The sequence below is a fragment of the Panicum virgatum genome, chromosome 9N, assembly GCF_016808335.1.
Source record: "Panicum virgatum strain AP13 chromosome 9N, P.virgatum_v5, whole genome shotgun sequence".
Taxonomy (NCBI): Eukaryota; Viridiplantae; Streptophyta; class Magnoliopsida; order Poales; family Poaceae; genus Panicum; species Panicum virgatum.
The window spans coordinates 52,095,627-52,115,526 of record NC_053153.1 but is presented as its reverse complement, the minus strand read 5'-3'; the positions used below and the strand labels follow the sequence as shown (position 1 = coordinate 52,115,526).

At 44.7% G+C, this 19,900-nt stretch overlaps 1 protein-coding gene and 2 long non-coding RNA genes across 3 annotated transcripts; 2 read left to right on the top strand and 1 right to left on the bottom strand.

The window, feature by feature from the left end:
* The first annotated feature begins 854 nt into the window (after positions 1 to 854).
* On the top strand, positions 855 to 2,873 carry LOC120688162. Its single transcript, XR_005680993.1, has 3 exons — positions 855 to 981; positions 1,074 to 1,255; positions 2,534 to 2,873. It is a non-coding gene; the product is annotated as an uncharacterized LOC120688162 (long non-coding RNA).
* A 3,554-nt stretch (positions 2,874 to 6,427) lies between these two features.
* LOC120688161 (putative serine carboxypeptidase-like 52) lies at positions 6,428 to 7,235 on the bottom strand. Its single transcript, XM_039970334.1, has 3 exons — positions 7,081 to 7,235; positions 6,897 to 6,942; positions 6,428 to 6,806 (listed from the first exon to the last, which is right to left on the bottom strand). Exons 1-3 carry the CDS (start codon positions 7,212 to 7,214, stop codon positions 6,720 to 6,722), a joined length of 267 nt encoding a protein of 88 aa, XP_039826268.1. The 5' UTR covers positions 7,215 to 7,235; the 3' UTR covers positions 6,428 to 6,719.
* A 2,573-nt stretch (positions 7,236 to 9,808) lies between these two features.
* LOC120688159 lies at positions 9,809 to 10,496 on the top strand. The gene is made up of 3 exons (XR_005680992.1): positions 9,809 to 9,848; positions 9,954 to 10,255; positions 10,338 to 10,496. It is a non-coding gene; the product is annotated as an uncharacterized LOC120688159 (long non-coding RNA).
* The last annotated feature ends 9,404 nt before the right edge of the window (positions 10,497 to 19,900 follow it).

The window sequence follows — 19,900 nt, the reverse complement described above, 5'->3', positions numbered from 1 at the left end:
CCCGATCGCTTTCAAAGGCTCTGCTGGCTGCATTGTGAGTTGAGCCTTATCGTTGCTGTTTGCTGCTGGCTCACCCGTCCAACGACCGCTCACCACTACTGTAGTTTGTTTTTCTCTGGCTGTGCAGCACTGCAGCTCCACTTGCACTTGCAAAAGTGAGCCCGGGCACGTTGTGAAGAATTTTGGGAACCTGAAGCTCTCTGTAGTTAAGACACTCAAGTTAGTGTTATCTCGAGTCAAACAACAAATTATATAGGATAGTAACCCTAACCCAAAGTTAGTGTGAACCTGAAGCTGCCTGTAGTTGACACCCAAAGTTAGTGTTCTCGCAAGTTAGCGCTGACTGGGCGATGACAAGACGCGCCACTGTGGCGTCCATACGGACCAGGGACGAAATCCCGCCAAATTTTTATGTGTCCTCTCTAAACGTATCATTCTGATGTTTATGTATGTTTAGCAAGAGTATCCATTGAAATCTTTTGATGTCTGCAGTGTTTTTCAGACATCCGATGGACAGAAACCGCCTGGAAGAAAATTCAAAAAAGCTGACAGAGAACTGTGCTGGGAGAAGGTAGATACAGTTCCTGGGCGAGACCCGAGCCACTGGAGAAAAGATGTCGCGGGTAATATCGTGTGCAGGGAGTATCATGGAAAAAAGGGAGTGTACGGATATCACTACGACCACATTGTTCCCTACACTCAAGGTAACTGCCTTGTAAGTCAGTAGTTAGTGGATGTTTTTTTTAGAAAAGGGCTTTACCCTGCTTTTATAGAAAGCAAATAGTTAGTGGATATTAACTTAGGGTATCATCCGCCATGTCCATTCTGTTACTAGGACTAAACTTTCTTTTTATTCAAGTGGACCTTCAGTTCGTACGAACTGTCAAATCCTGCAAAGCGTTGTCAATCTGACGAAGTCTAACAATCCAAACTTCACTATCAAGAAAATGCTAGAGGCATCGCCTGCTTGTGATTCGACTGGTATTTATCTAAGAGCAGGACACCTGCATGCTCTTCTCCAGCATTTGTTGAAAGCAGTTAAATTTATGTTCTAACAACAATCAAAACTACAGTGTCTAGCATGGACTCAGCAGAGCTCTCTTCGTATGGTGATGTTAATAGAGAAGGACTAAGATGTAGAGTCTGGTCGAATCAAGAGGTCTACGGACTAGTCAAGAAAGATAAGTTATCCAGATGTGACTTCTTACACATTCTGATGCAGGGCTGTATGAAGGATGACAGAAAAGTGGAAACGGTACATGTGATCATTCAGAACTTTACTGTCGTGTTCATCTTTTTTACTTTATAGAAAGTTACTTCTTGAGCAAATTAGTATATTATTTATTTTGAAATTGAAACTAATGATTCTGCCACTCATGCGGTTATTGTGCATGTTAGTCCAACTTAGGTCTGTGCCAGAGGCAGTGGCTGCAAAGCAGCATATGTTGGCACGATAATATTTATTGTAGTGTGTTGGATATTGAGGTGGCCCTAATACCCACTAAGTTGAGGATCTACCCCTATGACACACCAACTCACTCTAGAGTCGGTCAGCTTATAGTTACTTAGTGTACCGGGTCCTTTTGACGGCAGAGCCGCCTTTTGCTTCCGGGAGGCAGAGCCTACCAACAGATGAAGCTAGCTTCCGGGTGATAGAGCCAACATTCGATGAAGCCCAGACCCTTTTGTGATCCCGGGTGACAGAGCCAACCTTCGATGGATCACAACTTATACACTAAGTACTTAGGCTTAACCGGGAGACTAACACTTATAAAGACACTTACTTTATTGGAGCAATAAAGTTACAAAGGAACACACGCCTTTAAGTGGCTAGCCTAGCACTCACCCTTCTAGCCCTACCACAACTCATCTACCTTGCTCATGGATGGATGTCATGGCAAGGAGGAGGGCTCTATTTATAGGTCAAGGGGAACCATGGTATTAGGACAAGTGTCCCCCTTCTAGAGAATTCCAAAAATATTCTAACATTTTCAAAATTTTACTTATTACTAATTCTAGAGTACTTCATGGAAAATATCTCATTCTTGCTTAGTGGAGAATGTTCTAGAGTGTTGCCTTGCATTCCTTTCAATATAGTGATATATTTAGTGTTGAAGCAGAAATAGAATACTTATTGTATTAAATGTATGAAGTTTTTTTTTATTTTTTTTTTTACAACTGGAGAGCACAAGTTTCTATTTTTTTGGGGGAGTAATTATCTGCTCTATGTAAATTGGGTCTTATTGGATGTTGCCCATGGTTCTTTCACGTGTTCAACTTTTAGCTCGTGTGCCATCCTAGACTCTCTGTCAGATAACTATTGCTTATGTTTGATGAAGCAGAGTAAGTCAGTTTTCTCGTGGCCTTTGTTTTTGTTGTATGGATAGTGAAGCTATTTATGAAAGTTCTGGGCTTTTAGCTGATTTGAATTATTCATGATGCATCATTTGTACTGAACCTTTTCATTTCCATGATATGTTTCATATGTTGCTCTTGGATCATGCCTAAGGTTTGTTGCTATCTGATGTTGCAGTATTTGTTGTTCTTGGGTTAGTGGCGAAGAAGACAGTTCATAGATGCAGAACCATGGGGACACTTGATGACTTGGCATCTTTCCATGTGATGGATGCTGTTTTTGTTTTGTCAGTGAATAGATTTGTTCATACTCGTTACTCCATAGTATAGTGTTACAAAAGACCCAGACCTCGCGATTTGCCCCATAGACAATCAGGATTTGGGCATCCTTTTTTTTTGCTGTGCATATATAGTACCAGAGCATTACGGAAACATTGGCGATTTGCCAATACATGTTTTGTAGGTAAACAGCAATACTTACGTGCGGCATTGTACGGAGATTCGTTTTTACAGATGTATACGGAAAGATTTTTTGTGCTGCTTCTGCACGCCGTCTGTTGATAATGAGATCATTTTGAGAATCCATTTGCAGTGGTTTTCCTGATTCAGCTATATAAGGTGTTACAAAGACTGAATTCCTGTTGAGCTGATGACACATCTTGGTCACTTCCAGTTAGCTAGATCTGCCTGTGATGAATTGCTGATCATGCAGTAGGCCACTAGACGGTGGTAGATGTTGCTGCTGCGAGTCCGCGGCTAGTCACGCCCCCCAGGATTGACCGACAAGGCACACACGGCGTACCTGATGCACACACGAGGAATTCATCATGTTCATATGGAATGGAAGCGGCCAGGAAGCAGGGAGACCACAAGCACAGGTCGATTTAACTTAAAAAAACAAACACAGGTCGATGGATGCATGGTCCAGGGAGGGCAACCAGTCTGGAGGTGGAAGGGGAGGGGTCCCTGGAAGCCAGGGAGATGGGTGATGACGCCGCTGCTGTTGGAGATCAGAGGGCGCGGCGGGGAAGAAGCGTAGGAGCAGCAGAGCAGGGAGAAGAAGATGATGCAGCAGCGGAGTTCTCCGGGGAACCTTGTTCGTGCCATTGTGGCCGGCCGGCCCAGTGGTGGTGGAGGCCTGCTGCTAGGCTGCTACTACTATACTTCCATTCTTCTAGACGTGCGCGCCTCTCTTTCTCCAACTTTTCTGCTTGTTGGTTTGTTCGTTGGTTCGTTTGTCCACATGCGTGTGTTTTTCTTGCCTTGCCCTGAATTCCTCCAGCTCCGTTCCATACTTGTTCTCTGCTCCTCAATTCTCTATGCCCTGATCGATGTGTCTGCAGCAGCTGCATGAGCATGACACGATCGACTACCGTCAACTGGACTAAGCTGGAGCCTGGGATGGAGCAGAGGAGAGGAAGAGGAAGAGGTGCAGGCGTCTCCTGCTCCTGCTCGTCCCTTGTTTGATTTCTAGACTAGGACTAGGAATACGACGCGACGCGAAGATGGGCGGCACGACAGTCATTGAGGCCAGCTAACGCGCTAGCGTAGACCCAAAGAGTAGTGTAGCGTATCCCGTAGGAAAAATCAACTAATCAAGGGTAGCTTTCAGTCTAATGTACGCGGCGCCGTGCCGCGTGATCCTACAATAACATTCGTGGCGGGGGAGGCGCGCGCGCAGCGAGGCTACGTCACCAAGTAATCTGCCGCCCGTACGATCCTGATCGGCTGGCTCGGCAGCTGGTAAAAAATCTCCGTGCTTTTGACGGCTGACCTTTGACACGTTGCCGATCCTCAAGCCTGCCGCGTGCTTTACCTGTACTCACGCCTCGACTTATCCAAGTATCCAACCATCACCCATCAGCCGATTTGGATAAGCTCTGTGCCAACGTATTCATTACTCTCATTTCCCTTTAGTTTGCCTTCAAGGGTGCCTGGCCTCCTTCCCCTTTGGTTTCCTCAGCTGGTTTATTTTCCTCCATCGCTTTCGTCTTCGTCTCTGAGGTTTGATGCTTCCTTTGTTCTTTTTCTAACCGCAGACGTTGCTTACGTGGCTCTACCAGTAATTGCTGCTTGCGCTTGCCTTTTTGTTCCCCTATGCTTTTCGTTGCTCCTTGTATGTCCTTGCCTCCTCTTTCCCTCTACCGTTTTTGAAAGGATGCTACTTGCTCGTTGCTGATAGCTTTAGGCCGCTGTTCTTCTTTTCCTACCACCGTCTGCAATTTTTTTATTTTCCATCGAGTTGGCCTCTGTCCCGAGAGCTATCTTTTTTATGCTGCTACGTAGCAGCTCACATATTTTATTCTTCTCCTCCTTGACAAAATTATGCCCATTCAAGTATTCAACCATACTGTCACAAGTATACCATCGGAAAACATTATCTACTCAATTTATAAATTCACATATTCCGAATGTGAAACTTGGGAGTGGAAACACAAATGCTACACAGTAATTATATTTAATTTAGTCCTGTTTATTTCACTGAAATCTATTACTTTCCATCACGAATTAACACTATTTCAATTAAAAGCACACACGGACACATTTTACTTTCCCAAACCCCGGTACAAATCGTACACCAACTATATGCAACCACATAGCAACGACCTGTGATATCCAGGTAATTTCACTTAAACCATGCACTCCGTACTCTCTCCAAATAAATTTTGATCTAAAAAATATAAAACAGCTAGCATTTTTATTCTAAGGCCTTGTTTAGTTGTCTTCAAAATTCCAAAACTTTACAAGATTTCTCATCACATCGAATATTTCAACACATGCATGAAGTATTAAATGTAGCTAAACAAAATAACTAATTACACAGTTTATCTATAATTTGCGAGATGAATCTTTTGAGCCTAATTAACCCATGACGGAATAATAAGTACCAAATACAAACGAAAGTGCTACAGTACTTTACACCCAAAAGTTTACGCATCTAAATAGGACCTAAAAAAATTTCTAGCTGCATATGTAATGTAATGCCACTCCCTTATAAACACTTTTTATATGCTAGTGTCAACTCGCGCGCATGGGCGCCAATCACTAGTAACATTGATTATACCAGGAAAGTCCTGTTGCTTGTACTCCTAGCTGATTCGATAGATGTCTCGTCATTGGTTGATTCGATGCACCTCCAAACCTTGGCACGGGACATCCATAAGGGAGGATTTTCTTATTAGGAAGAATGAATGGATGGCTCCACAAGTCTGTGATATATATGGTTTCAGTCTAGTCTATGTATGTTTTCATTACTACTTCCTCCAATAAAAAATAATGCACAAGTCTTTCTATTTAAGATAGTATATTTCTTATAGGTGTTGCCAGTCAAAGTGTGATGATATTGGTGACTAGCTATCACTCCATTCACTATTGTTCTGTGAGAAAAAATAAGCCGTCGATATAAACCAAAACCAGAGAAGCTGAACAGAGTGATACCGATTGCAGGAGGTACCATGTATAGCCGACTCGACGTGATCTCGACCAGAGTCTTGATTTATTTCAGACTTCGGCTATAAAGTTAGTACAGTTTAAACTATAGCCGCATTGGATAAGTTAACAACATAGTGAAAACCGCCTTTGTAATTCTTCCCATACTGATATTGTTGTTGATTATTGCATTATGACATCAACATATGCATGAGAATTGATCATGTCTGCTGTCATGCATATAGTTATGTATTTGGTTTTTTTCCTTTAAGAACAGGATGTAACGGTGCGTCATGCTTGCCTGCCTGTGCTGCGGCCAACGAGAATGCTCGTACCCTAGCTTATTCTCCACGTATGTGTAAGAATCAGGGTTTGTTAAAGATAGCTACCTCCTCCTCGCACGCTCGCGTTTCAGACCCTACTCAGTCCTTCAGCGTGTTGCCACGTGCCCACGTACGTAATCCCTTGGGATGACACCGTGCGAGCGCTACGAGAGTGCAGCGAACGGAGACCAACCCGCTCACAGCTATCCTTTTTTTTTTTGCCAAAAGTCCTCGATTTTTTACTAAGAGCCCAAATAGGATGCACCATTAATTAATTATATAAGTTGAGGGGGGGAAAATGATGCATACATTGAGACACGTATGCAAAGTGCACCATTAATTTTGATAATTGTCACTCGGCAAACAATGAAGCACTCGGCAATGATGAGTTTTCCGGTAGTGCAAGTAGTACAGTGAGCTAATAGCTCATCCTCTCTATAGTTAAATATAAGCTGCCCCGGCCCGATCCTATTGCTGCGCCTGTCCCAATGAATTTGAGCCCGTTTTAATCTTATTACATCTTTGACAATGAGATGAAAGTTAAGGACGCCCACTACTGTATACACTGTGTTGATTATTCCCAAGACCCCCCGTGCCATGGCAGCTCGATCATCAGAGCTGTCCTGCTGCTGAGGTCCATCTATCCAACATGGCCTGGCACTCCTTGGGCCTGTACTCCGGAGCTGTGTGCCCTCCTCCCTGTCGTGTGTTTGGAGAACAGACGACACATCAGTAATTTGTATTGTGTATACCCCGAATCCATCAGAGATCAAGTGCATTCATCCATACCTTAACCGTGGCGAAAGTGAGGTTGTGGGCGTAAGTCCTTGTGAACCTACCAACAGAAACAAGGATGGATCGATGAGAAGGAATAAGGATGGTCAATTGCAGCTGAATTGAAGTCGATGTCAAGCAGACTGGAAATCTGAATTGGTACAAAGTACTAGAACAGATCAATGAGCATGCAACTCACCCTGCGACCTGCCGGTTGGCGAACCACGGCCTCCAGTCGCTGACGATGGGGTAGCCGATCGATCGGATCCACTCCTGGGTGCCCACGAAGTTCATGTCCATGTCATGGTCGCCGCTGCATGCACACCAATTCATCGCCCGATCACTCACATAGTCACATGTACTAGTAGTTTGAAGGACCGGACAGACGACCAGAGGGGGTGAATGGAAGCCTTTAAAAATTCTCCAAGAGAACAAGACTTATGCCCCGAATTCAGCCCAACGCATCTATTTTCTAACCGCCAAGGTGACACAAGCCAACTCAAAACGAGCTCACCCTAGGAATGGTTAAAAAATCTCGAATTAAAGCGAAAGCAAAGATTATCCAATAAATCGATCAAAAGCCTCACCACAAATATTAGAGCTAGTCACTGTTAAAAGAGCCATCTTAATTAAGCATGCAAGAATTAACTAGTAATAGTGAGAAAAGAAATCAATTAAGACCAGCTAACAAAGCATGCAAATTCCTTATGTAATTAGTAACAACATCAAGCACTAATTAACTATAGTAACAAAGGAAGCATGCAAGATATAGGTATGAGCAGAAAATAAAACGAACAAAGCTTTACTTGAGGTGTTTGCTCGGCCTGGCCTGCTGAGCTGCTTTCCTGCTCAGCTCGTTATCCACGTGGGCCACCACCTGGCGTTAAGCAGCTGCCCCGCCTGGGCTGCATGCAAGCACAGGCCTCGCGCCTCCTCATGGTGCAGCTGGCGCACGGCCTGCTTGCCGCACGGCCTGCCTACCGCTCGTGGGCTCGCAGCGCTTTTTTATTTTTATATTTTTCGAAAATATTTTTTACAAAAATATATTTTCAATATCACAATTTACAGATTTGTACCCCTACCGCCCGGCAGGGGGGCGGCAGGGGGCCTGCCGCCCAGCAGCGGGGCGGCAGGGACTTATACGTAAATTTTAAAAAAAATTATTTGCGCGGGAGCCCTTGGCGGGAGCCTGCCGCCCCCCTGGCGGGCGGCAGGCCCCCTGCCGCCAATCCACTGGGCGGCAGGGGGCCTGCCGCCCGCCAGGGGGGCGGCAGGCTCCCCAATCCATTATAAAAGGGTTTCCCTCCCCCTCCCCCCTCATTTGCTTCCCACGACATCCAAAGAGCGGGAGGGAGAGAGGAGGGGTGAGGGAGAGAGTTGTAACGGCGAAGCCCTGCCGGATTTTGGATCCAAACCGCAGGTAATAAATATTTCTCAACTTTCTCAATCTAAATTTATTGTATGTTTAATTCTATAGTTAGTGTATGCAGCAGTAATGATATTTTAGCGATTTAGGTAATGTTTTTAATATAATTTAGGTAGAATTAAGATTAGTTTTTAGAAAAACCAATTAGGTTTACCAACAACTTTTGTGGTACTGATTAGTTGTTTAATACGAGAAAAAATTTCGAGAAATAGTCAGAAATTGTAGAAAATATTAGAAAAGTATATGAAACATTCAGATAAATTGTAGAAAATGCAGAAAAATTTAGAAAATATTAGAAAAATATATTTATAAAAATATATTGTAAAAAATTGTAGGAAATGCACGAAAATGTTAGAAAAGTTTATGAAAATTTAAGATAAATTGTAGAAAAATGCAGAAAAATTATAGAAAATGCAGAAAACTTATATATTTTTGTGTTAGGTATGGCCGGAGATACGCCAGCTCTACTTGACGGAGTCATAGACTCGTCGCACCGGTCCTTTTTTGCTGTGGTTCAGCGCGTGAAACTTAACGTGCTGCGTCCACGTCCACCAGCGGAGTTTATTCCTGTTGAGCCACGATGGGTGCCCAGGTGATATGTCGTCGGATTATGTTTTTAAAAATACGTTTGTTTTGTATACGTTTCGTACATAATGTACTTACATTTGATCGTTATATTTTTCAGGTTGAGTGAGGCTGGTCTTTTTACTATAGGTCGTCTTGCTGAGAGTGGTTTAGTACAGCTGGACAGGTCTCTACTTATGGCTCTAGTTGATAGATGGAGGCCTGAGACAAACACCTTCCACCTCCCTTGTGGGGAGATGACACCGACCCTACTGGACGTTGCGATGCTGCTGGGTCTTCCTATCAGTGGGGATGCCGTAGGGCCTCGTGTCGTCCCGCCTACGTGGTTGGACGATCTAGAAGAGCGTTTTGCAAATATTGACATCGCGATTGATGTAGAAGAGCACCCAAAAGCAACAGGCCCTGCCAAGGCATGGATCCTCTAGTTCCAGGTACATACCTTGTTATGGAACGATTAATGTTAGAGTTATGCTTTTTACTAGTGCAGTTATGGTTTTATTTTATAATTGATCTCGTACTCATAAATGTTCATCATTTCTATGCAGCCCGACAATTTGGCACATGATGCTGATGATGATAGCGTCACTCGATCCCTTGAGGCATACCTGTTGTGGTTGTTTGGATACATAATGTTCAACAACTCACACGGGGCCTATGTGGATAGGGTGCTTGTGCCTTACGCACTGGAGATCGCAGAGGCAGCTGTGGAGGAAATGCCTTAATACAGTTGGGGTGCAGCGGTACTTGCAGCCACGTACCGTGGCCTCTGCAAGGCATCGGTGCAAAATAAGCACAATGCAATTCTTACAGGATGTCCAATTCTGCTACAGCTTTGGTCGTACGAGAGGATAGCAATTGGTCGCCCGCTTGTCGACCACTCACCATATGAGCTGGATATGTACGGTGACACCGAGGACGATAGGCCCACCATGGGGACTCTCTGGTACGCTCGTCAGGTACAGAAATAACTGCTACTCGTACTATTCTGTTGGCAATTCTGTTGCTTTGTTTTACCCTCTTTGTATTTCTTATTTGTACATATTATTATTAATTTTGTGCAGAAGAGGTGGGCCCACGTACAGTCTCGTCGGGCCTATCCTGATTTTGTGGCTGAGTTTGATCGGTTGACACCTGAAGACGTCGTGTGGGAGCCCTACTCCGAGTTGGCTATAAACACTCGTGCACCGATCGGGATATCTTTGGTTTGCTTTCAAGACCAGGCCTTATGGATGACAACTACAGCGTTGGTGTACGACGTTTACATTGAGGCTCACTGCCCGGACAGAGTCAGGAGATAGTTCGGTCAAAGGCAGTTGTATCCTGTGCCGTCAGCATTGGATCGGGTCGAACGCCATGACCACAGGTAACAATTCATATACTATTTCAGTGACTATGCATTGTATAATTAACTAATCATATTTGACTAAATTGTTTTCAATATTTAGTTTATCGACGACTGGGCAACCCTTCTCCAACATGTGGGTGACAAGGGTGCAGCCTTGGGTCGATGGCTGGGACCAGGCAGAGGAGAACGTGGCGCTTGCGACCCCTGCACACACGGAGGCTTCGTACAGGGCGTACCTGAGCTGGTACCAGCCTCAGACTCGTTGTCGCTTTGATATATGCTGACATGCAACCACAGCCGCATGTTGCGACAGCACAGGATGGGTACGCACAACATAGGAACGAAGCATTAGCTGGGGCGGTGAGTCAAAGTTATTATCGCTTTTCAAATACTTTGGATTACAGTGTTAATGCCTTTTTTTCTTGCTTGCAGTTTGAAATGTGCAGGTTGATGGACTTAGATGCCAGGGCGAATTTGATGAGGATTCGAGGGGGATCTATGATGGATAGGAATGAGCAAGAGTCGGCCTGGACCCGAGTTTCACAAAGATCCCATTCCATGCTTGAAGCCTTTGGTAGCCGGACATCGTACGATGACTCGTACGGTTCGTCTCAAGCCTCGACGTCGTTTCCTTGTGGTCCCACACAGCAGCAGTCTTCCCAAGCACCTTATTGGTCTCAGCAGCATTATCCAGGTACGTCAGGATACTTACTAACTTCCTACTTTGAAGCCAATAATTAATTCTCAGTCCATACAGGTGATGCACACCCACCTTACCAACCTCACGGAGGGACTCAGTTTAGTACCATGGCACCAGCTGCAGGGATGTCATTTCAACCAACACAGGCACCACCACGACCTTTCGGTAAACATATAGTCAATATCTTAATTTCAATTAATTGTGGTATGAAGTCTAATTCCTTTTGTATTTACATATAGGATCACAACAGGGGTATGATGTTGTACCTTCTTCGTATTACCCTACGGCGACAGTAGAAGGAACGCAAGGTAAATACCTAATCTGTAGCCCGAATTTATCATGTGCTTCTTATATCTATGAATATTTTAAATAATTTGAACGGTTTACAGGATCGCACCACCAGCTTCCTGATATGGGTCATTCCTCGTATCCACCACCACCAGGTACGTATGATGAATATATACCAAAATATATGACTTATAAGACGATATTAAGATATCTTAATTGCTACTGTATAGGGCCCACACAAGATACCTTTGAGGCGAACTTCGAAGATTGGAGTCGGTTATTTTCTACACCTAACCCGTAGGCCGATATTACCTTCCAGACACCTGTGCCCACCGGACGTCCAGGTAGAGACGTAGGGCCTCCAGAGCGACACACCTACTCTACAGACCACGTCCACGCTCAGCGTAAAAGAGGTCGACATGGCCGGGGTGGCCGGGGTGGTTAGGATGTGCTTCTAGTTGTTTCTGTATTTTTGTTATGGACATGTCATCATGTTATACTTATTTCGTTCTCATACATCACCTATTTCGTTCTCATTTGCGTATGTGTGTGAATTGCTAGCTTATACTTTTCATATTCATGTTCTTTACTAATGGTTTTTATTTTTATCCATATCTAAAACACATCTAATGGCCGCAGAAGTTGTCCACAGCAGGGAGCCTGCCGCCCCCCTGGCGGGCGGCAGGCCCCCTGCCGCCCAGTGGATTGGCGGCAGGGGGCTTGCCGCCCACCAGGGGGGGCAGGCTCCCGCCAAGGGCTCCTGCGCAAATAATTTTTTTTTAAATTTACGTATAAGTCCCTGCCGCCCCGCTGCTGGGCGGCAGGCCCCCTGCCGCCCCCCTGCCGGGTGGTAGGGGTACAAATCTGTAAATTATAATATTGAAAATATATTTCTGTAATAAATGTTTTCGAAAAATATAAAAATAAAAAAGGCGCGGGCTCGCCCCCGTCTTGGGCCGTTTGCTCGGCCTGTCGGCCTGCTGGACGCACGCTCCTGGGGCACGAGGCCTGGCTGCACGCGCGCCCCTCGCCGAGCGTGCCTGCGAGCGCCGCCGCCGCCGCCATCGTCACTGACCGCGCAGCTGAGCGGACCGCGAGGGCACCTCGCTGCCGCACACACTAGCGCTGCGCACTGCGCTGCGTGCCCGAGCACTACACACCGCCGCGCGCCTTGTGCCGTCCTCTCGCGCGTGCTCGGGTTCCTGCTCACGAACAGAAACGAAATAGGAGGAAGACAAGCAAGAACTCCAGACTTTAATCCAAAACTACTTTCTCCACACACAACGGTTCGAAGAACAAATCGAATTTCAGATGCATCTCCTCAAGGCCTAAAAGATCTACGAGATAGATCCGAAAAAGCTCAAGTAAATCACGCGGAATTGAGAGAAAACCGAAACCTTTCCATGAAGAACGACTCGGGTTAAAACACAAATTCAAGCCAAATCCGTGAGGGATTCAAAGGGGGATCACATCAAAATTGCTCACAAGTATCCTAGCAGAAAAACCTCTCAAGAAATCCGGCTCAATTTGTAACATCCTTAGAATGATTATAGGTTCATCATGACATCATATGGATCATCAAATGATTTCAAAAAAGGGTTATCCAGTTAAACCCGGAGTTTCCGGGTCTAAACCCGGAGTTTCCGGGCTAGCAACCTAAACCTGGAGTTTCCGGGCTTATACCCGGAGTTTCCAGGTTTGGCAGGATAGGTGCGTGTCAAACGCGCAGAAACTTAGCGACACGTGCCCCCACTCGGGCCCACACGTCAGCCCAACACCCTTAGTCGCCTGGGAACCTCCTCCCCTGTCCTCTCACTCCTCCATTCACCTCTCTCACTTCCTCTCTCTAACCAAGGTCATGGAGGAGCTCCCTCTTCTCTTCCACCATTGAAGCACCTCCCCTTCACCAGAGCTTCGCCGGAGGATGCCGGAGATCGACGCCGATGAGGTGCACCACCTCAACTTCCTCTTCCTTCTTGGAGCTTCCCCAAGCTTCACCTCCATCTTATTCTTCCTCTTCCTCAAGCTTCAAGCAAGAAGGACGACCTCGAGCTTCACCAAACCCTCTACACCATCTTGAAGCCCTTGCCGGTGTTCCACTCATCGCTAGTGAGCTTATCTCATCCCCGATCTACTCCCATTGCCCTAGAGTTGGAAGCCATGAAGCCCTCTAGACCATTTTCATCATGGATGACCTAAACCTTTGAAACCCTAATGCATGCATGTTTTAGATACCAAGATAGACTCCTCACACTCCCAAGAACCTCTAGGAACAAACCCCACCTCAAACCGTGGCCGAAATCACCGGCAATGGTCATTTTCCCTCTCTACACAAAGAAACGCAGAAAAACCCAAAGTTTCTGGGCTTATACCCGGAGTTTCCAGATTTTAGCTGTCCAGACTATCCAGACACATATCCAGAGTATCCGGGCACCCATAGAACACATCCCACTTTTAGCTGTTTAATTGCGTTGCACTTACCTAACTCTAATACACATATGTACTATATGTCTAGACTCTTTTATCATGGTTTTGCAATGTTAAAGCATGCCTTGTCATATCATTTGCATATCATTACAATCATTCATGGCATATCTATTTATCAAGCATCATTGCACTCGTGTAGAGACCGTGACGCCGGAGCAAGTGGAGGTTGAGCCGGAGATCGTGGGAGACGATACTTCCGTTGAAACTCAAGGCAGGCACCTATGCATTCTTTACTCCCTATTTTGGATCAATTAAGTATATGTGTCTTGTTTGCGCTTGAGTTACCGTACATTATCTATATGTACCGATGTTTGATTAGAACCTATTTGATGCATTACCAACCTTGCTTAGGATGATCCCTCATAGTTGAGTATGTTTGTTAGGTGTCACAAATTATATGCTTAGCCTTGCATAGTTATGGTAGAAGTCGAAAGGTGGCAAGGTCACCACCGCTCGCGAGCTATAGGATATAATGGTTGGTTCTATTTAGTTAGTCAATGATGAATAAAATTGAGCAACTAAGAATGGTGATTCGGACTTAGGCAAGTATGGTAGATCCATGTTGAGAATGGAACTCACATGGTTAGACTTGCTTGAGTTGATTAAGGACTGATGCGTAATCGCTTTGATACTTGAGCACTTTTCCGTACGAACCACCTTACCTTGAGGCAACTAGCATGAGGCACACCTTACCTTGATCGGATTCGGTGCGAGTCACGATGGAGTGTGATCGGCGGCTCCGGTGCACTTGTCCTTCCCGACCGTTCGCTCATAGTCGGTTGTGTTCGTGTGAAAGGTTGAGGCATGAATCAACACTTATCCTTGGCCATGGGTATGGTCGTTGGTCTTGTCCTCGTGTCGGTAAAGTTGTACATCCCTGCAGGGTTTTCGACCTATTGCAACAGCCGCGCTCTCGGACATTGAGCACGCTCTTGTACTTTGACTTTAATGTAGAGTTACCGATTGAAGTTCATGGAAGATTGAGCTTATGATACATGATCACTTTACTTATGCAATTTCATTGATGTATGCTTTAGAGATCATAGATGCTATGTCTTTTGCTTCTTACAACTTGATCAAGGTAGATGCTTTTTATGCAAAACTAAATACCATGACCTATCCTTGCTACTAACCAAATGCATTCTCCTTGAGGTCGGGCTATATACCCATGTCAGATAAGTCCTGCGAGTACCCTTTGTACTCATGGTGCTATCGTTAAAGTTGTTGTAGGTGATACGCAGCCGGAGGCCGTGTTTGGCTACTTCTACCCCGCGGACGGAGGTTCGGGTGAGGAGTAGATGGCCAGTGGCTACGAGAAGGGCACTATCGGCATATAGTGTTTACCTTCTTATTTTGCGTTATGTATGGAGTGCTTATGTCGTAGACTTTCCGCTGCAAAACTCTGAAATACTTTATGTGATGTACCTTGAACTTTTTTTGTAACATAAACTTCTGTATTGGACGTGACTATGTAATGGTATTACTATTGTGCTAGTGGAGTGTGTTTAAATCTTGGGCAGTGCTCATGACACATTCCAAGGACTACCGGGGTTGGTTCTTTCTAATTGAGTTGATCAATGGACGATGAATCGATTAGACGGGATTAACTTGGGCTGGTTCCTCACAACGTGGTACCAGAGCTATGGTTGCATTCCATGCATGATTATCACTAAAATTTGGTGTGAGGCATGCTTAGAAATAAAATGGTGTTCACTAATAATCAAGTACTGGTAATATTTTGGTTTTCCTAAGGTTATATTTCTTCTATGGTGTATATAACTCTTACCTCTCATAGAGCTAATTTTTTCATCTTATGGGCTGCACATTAATTATTCTTAATATGTTCACTAACTCATCTTGTGTTGCTCATGATAGATGAACAAAAACTTGGGCCAATTGGTCATGGTGACTCGCAGTGAGGAGGCGGAAAGCTTTCCTCCCCTCCTTGCCGAGATGCTTTGGAGAGGCAACTTCTCGCGGAGGCTGGAGTATTCGGTCTTTGCGAGGGGACTTGGGCCGGACATGGTGGACTACGTTGCCACTATGTTCATCCCAAGGCGCTTTGTTGAAGGGGTCACGATAGCTCACAATATTTCAGCACATGGAACTTCAATTGAGATGGCAATTCAAGAAGTAGCATACAAGGCCATGGCAATCCTCCGCCAAGAAGTGATCGAGTTGGAGCATTACCCATTCACCCACTTTCAAATTCAAGGACCATTGCAAGGTGTGAATGTGTTTGAGATGGGAATGGAAGGTACCACCATGTATGAGAGGCGTATGTTCGAGTTGGTGGCGGCACAAGACCGAAGCATTCGTTGCATCCGAGCTGAGTTAAGGGAGACAAGACGCCGTTTTAGTGAGCTACAACGCGCCGTGGAGCCATATGTCCGCATGGGCCAAGTGCCCCATGGTGTGTTGTATGGACCCAATGACTACACTCCACATGAGAAAAAGCAAGATCGCTTCATGGATGGGTTATCTTTGAGCCTTCAATCTCATCTCTCTACCACGGACTTCCAGGATTTCAATGACATGGTTAGCAAGGCAATCAAGGCCGAGTACAAGATGAATGCTCTTGAGAATGAGAACTGCAAGATGGATGCGGAGAATCGTAAGCAGGCTGCTTCTTCTTCTTCAACTGGTGGTAACTCGCAACGCTCGCGCATGGGACCTCCTCCTCCACCCCGTGCGCCGGGTTTTGGTGCTCCTCAAGCTATGTGGATGCCACGCCGTCCTCTGGCTCCCCAAGGTCAATCTCCTCATGCTTCGGGGTAGCCGGGAGGCGGTGGTGGAAATACCTCCCGTGGGCCATGCTTCAATTGTGGTGGTCAAGGCCACTATTCTAGGGATTGTCCCTCACCAAAGAAGAATGGAGCCGACAATGCTCCAAACCCTCAAGCTCCTCCTCCTCCTCGTCAAGTTGCAAAGAATGGGCAAAACTCCAAGCACGGCAAGTTGAATCATGTTACCGCGGAAGAAGCTAGTGAGGACATGCAAGTTCTTGTTGGTATGGTTTCCATCAACTCTAAACCCACTCGAGCATTATTTGATTCCGGTGCATCTCATTCCTTCATGAGTAGAAAATTTGTCCTAGAACATAATTTTCCTATTCAGATAATTCCTACTCCATTTATCATTGATGCTCCTGGAGCAACATTAGTATCTAAGGAAGTGGTCAATCTAGCTCAACTTGAAGTTTCGGGGCTGATTTTCATGGTAAACCTTGTGGTCATTGATCTAGAAGATTTGGATGTTATAATTAGGATGAATTGGATGACTAAACATGATGGGATTATTCGGTGCAATCCTCACTCTATTGAACTTAGGCACCCTACCGGAAAACGACTTAATCTTTATCTTCATGAGAAATTGGGCTCTCAACTCCATGCTCTAAATGCAACCATTGTACCGGAGTTAGAGGCAATTCCGGTGGTGTGTGAATTTTCGGATGTTTTTCCATGAAGAGTTGCCGGGGATGTCTCCCGACCAGGAAGTCGAGTTCGTTATTGAGCTACTCCCTGGGACGGCCCCGGTATCTAAAAGACCCTATCGTATGCCTCCCAATGAACTAGTTGAATTGAAGAAGTAATTGCAAGTTCTTCTTGACAAAGGATTTATTCGTCCAAGCTCCTCACCTTGGGGATGCCCGGCTCTTTTTGTCAAAAAGAAGGATAATACTCTAAGAATGCGTGTGGACTATCGATCGTTGAATGAAGTGACCGTGAAGAATAAATATCCTCTTCCTAGAATTGACATCTTGTTTGATCAATTAGTTGGTGCTAAATTCTTCTCCACGATTGATCTTCGTTTGGGGTATCATCAAATAAAAATCCGAGAGGAAGATATTCCAAAGACGGCTTTCTCTACTCGATATGGGCTTTATGAGTACACGGTCATGTCTTTTTGGTTAACTAATGCCCCGGCATATTTCATGTACCTCATAAATTCTATCTTCTTTGAAGAGCTTGATGTCTTTGTGGTATTTTTTATCGATGACATTCTTATCTTCTCCAAGACTGAGGAAGAGCATGCCGAACATATTCGTATTGTTCTTCAAAAACTTCGTGATCATCGTCTCTATGCCAAGTTTAGCAAGTGTGAATTTTGGCTTAAGGAAGTGGCTTTTCTTGGACATATCCTTTCGGAAAATGGTGTAGCTGTGGATCCAAGCAAGGTGAAGGATGTGCTTGATTGAAACAACCCCAAAATGTTAGTGAGATCCAGAGTTTTCTTGGACTTGCGGGTTATTACCGTAGGTTCATTGAAAATTTCTCCAAAATTTCCAAGCCCATGACTGAATTGACAAAGAAAGGTGTGGAATTCAAGTGGACCGATGCTTGTGAGAATGCTTTTCAAACCCTCAAGACCAAACTCACTACTGCTCCTATTCTTGCTCAACCGGATATCACTAAAGGGTTTGATGTGTATTGTGATGCATCTAGAATTTGACTTGGTTGTGTTCTTATGCAAGAAGGCCGAGTCATTGCTTATGCTTCACGCCAATTGAAGCGTCATGAAGAAAATTAACCTACCCATGATCTTGAACTTGCAGCCGTTGTTCATGCTCTCAAGTTATGGCGTCATTATCTTCTTGAAAATTCTTGCAATATCCATACCGATCATCAAAGTCTCAAGTATATCTTCACTCAAGTGGAACTCAATATGAGGCAAAGAAGGTGGCTGGAATTAATCAAGGATTACAAATTGGAAGTTCATTATCATCCCAGCAAGACCAATGTGGTTGCCGATACTTTGAGCCGAAAGGCCCAATGCCATTGCCTGCGTACCCGATCCGGAGTCAACACTATTTGTGATGATTTTAGGAAGCTAAATCTCTCTATGGTAGAGCATAGGTCGCTTGCCTCTTTAGTTATCACCTTTGATCTCATTGATGAAATCAAGAAAATTCTACGTGAAGATAAAGGCATGATGAAGCTTAGAGCTAGAATCAGTGAAGAAAAGCTCAAGTGCTTCAAGCTCGATGACTAAGGAATTCTTTGGTTTGGGAAATGATTGGTGGTTCCCAAAAATTTTGAGCTTAGAAAGAAAATTCTTGATGAGGCTCATGAATCTCAGTTTTCTATCCATCCCGGTAGCAATAAGATGTATCAAGATTTGAAGCAAAAAATTTGGTGGACTCGCATGAAAAGAGAAATTGCAAGATATGTGGCCGAGTGTGATGTTTGTCAAAGGGTGAAGGCCGAACATCTCAAGCCGGCCGGAACTCTCCAACCTCTTCCTATTCCTTCTTGGAAGTGGGAGAATATATCCATGAATTTTATTACCGGGCTTCCTCGTACTCTCCATGGGTACAATTCTATTTGGGTCATTGTGGATCAACTCACAAAATCTGCTCACTTTCTTCCGGTCAAAGCCAACTACTCGGTGGAGAAATATGCGGAGCTTTATCTCACCAAGATTATTTGTCTTCATGAAGTTCCTAAGTCCATTGTGTCGGATAGAGGTCCTCAATTTACTGCTCAGTTTTGGAAAAGTCTCCATGATGCCATGGGTACCGAACTCTCTTTTAACACAGCTTATCATCCTCAGACCGGTGGACAAACCGAGCGGGTCAATCAAATTCTTGAAGATATGCTCAGATCATGTGCTATTATTTATGAGAAAAGTTGGGATGAATGTTTACCCTTTGCTGAATTTTCCTACAACAATAGGTACCAAGCGAGTATTGGAATGTCACCATTTGAAGCTTTGTATGGGTTGAGTTGTAGAACTCCTCTCAATTGGTCAGAATCCGGAGAATGAGTATATTTTGGCCCGGACATTGTTATGGAGGCCGAAGAGAAGGTGAAGACCAATCAAGAACGACTACGAGCAGCTCAATCTCGCCAAAAGCATTATGCCGACCGTCGGAGGCGGGAGCTATGTTTTAAAGTTGGTGATCATGTTTATCTCAAAGTTACACCTTTCAAGGGCACTCAACAGTTTCAAGAGAAAGGCAAGTTTGCTCCTCGCTATGTTGGTCCATTCCAGATTTTGGCAAAACTTGGGGCTGTCGCCTACCGATTGGAATTGCCACAATCTCTATCAACCATTCATGACGTGTTTCATGTCTCTCAATTGAAGAAATGTCTAAGAGTTCTTATATAAGCCACAAATTTTGAAGATCTTGATATTCAGCCCTACCTCTCTTACAAAGAGCATCCTATCCAAATTCTTGACCGACC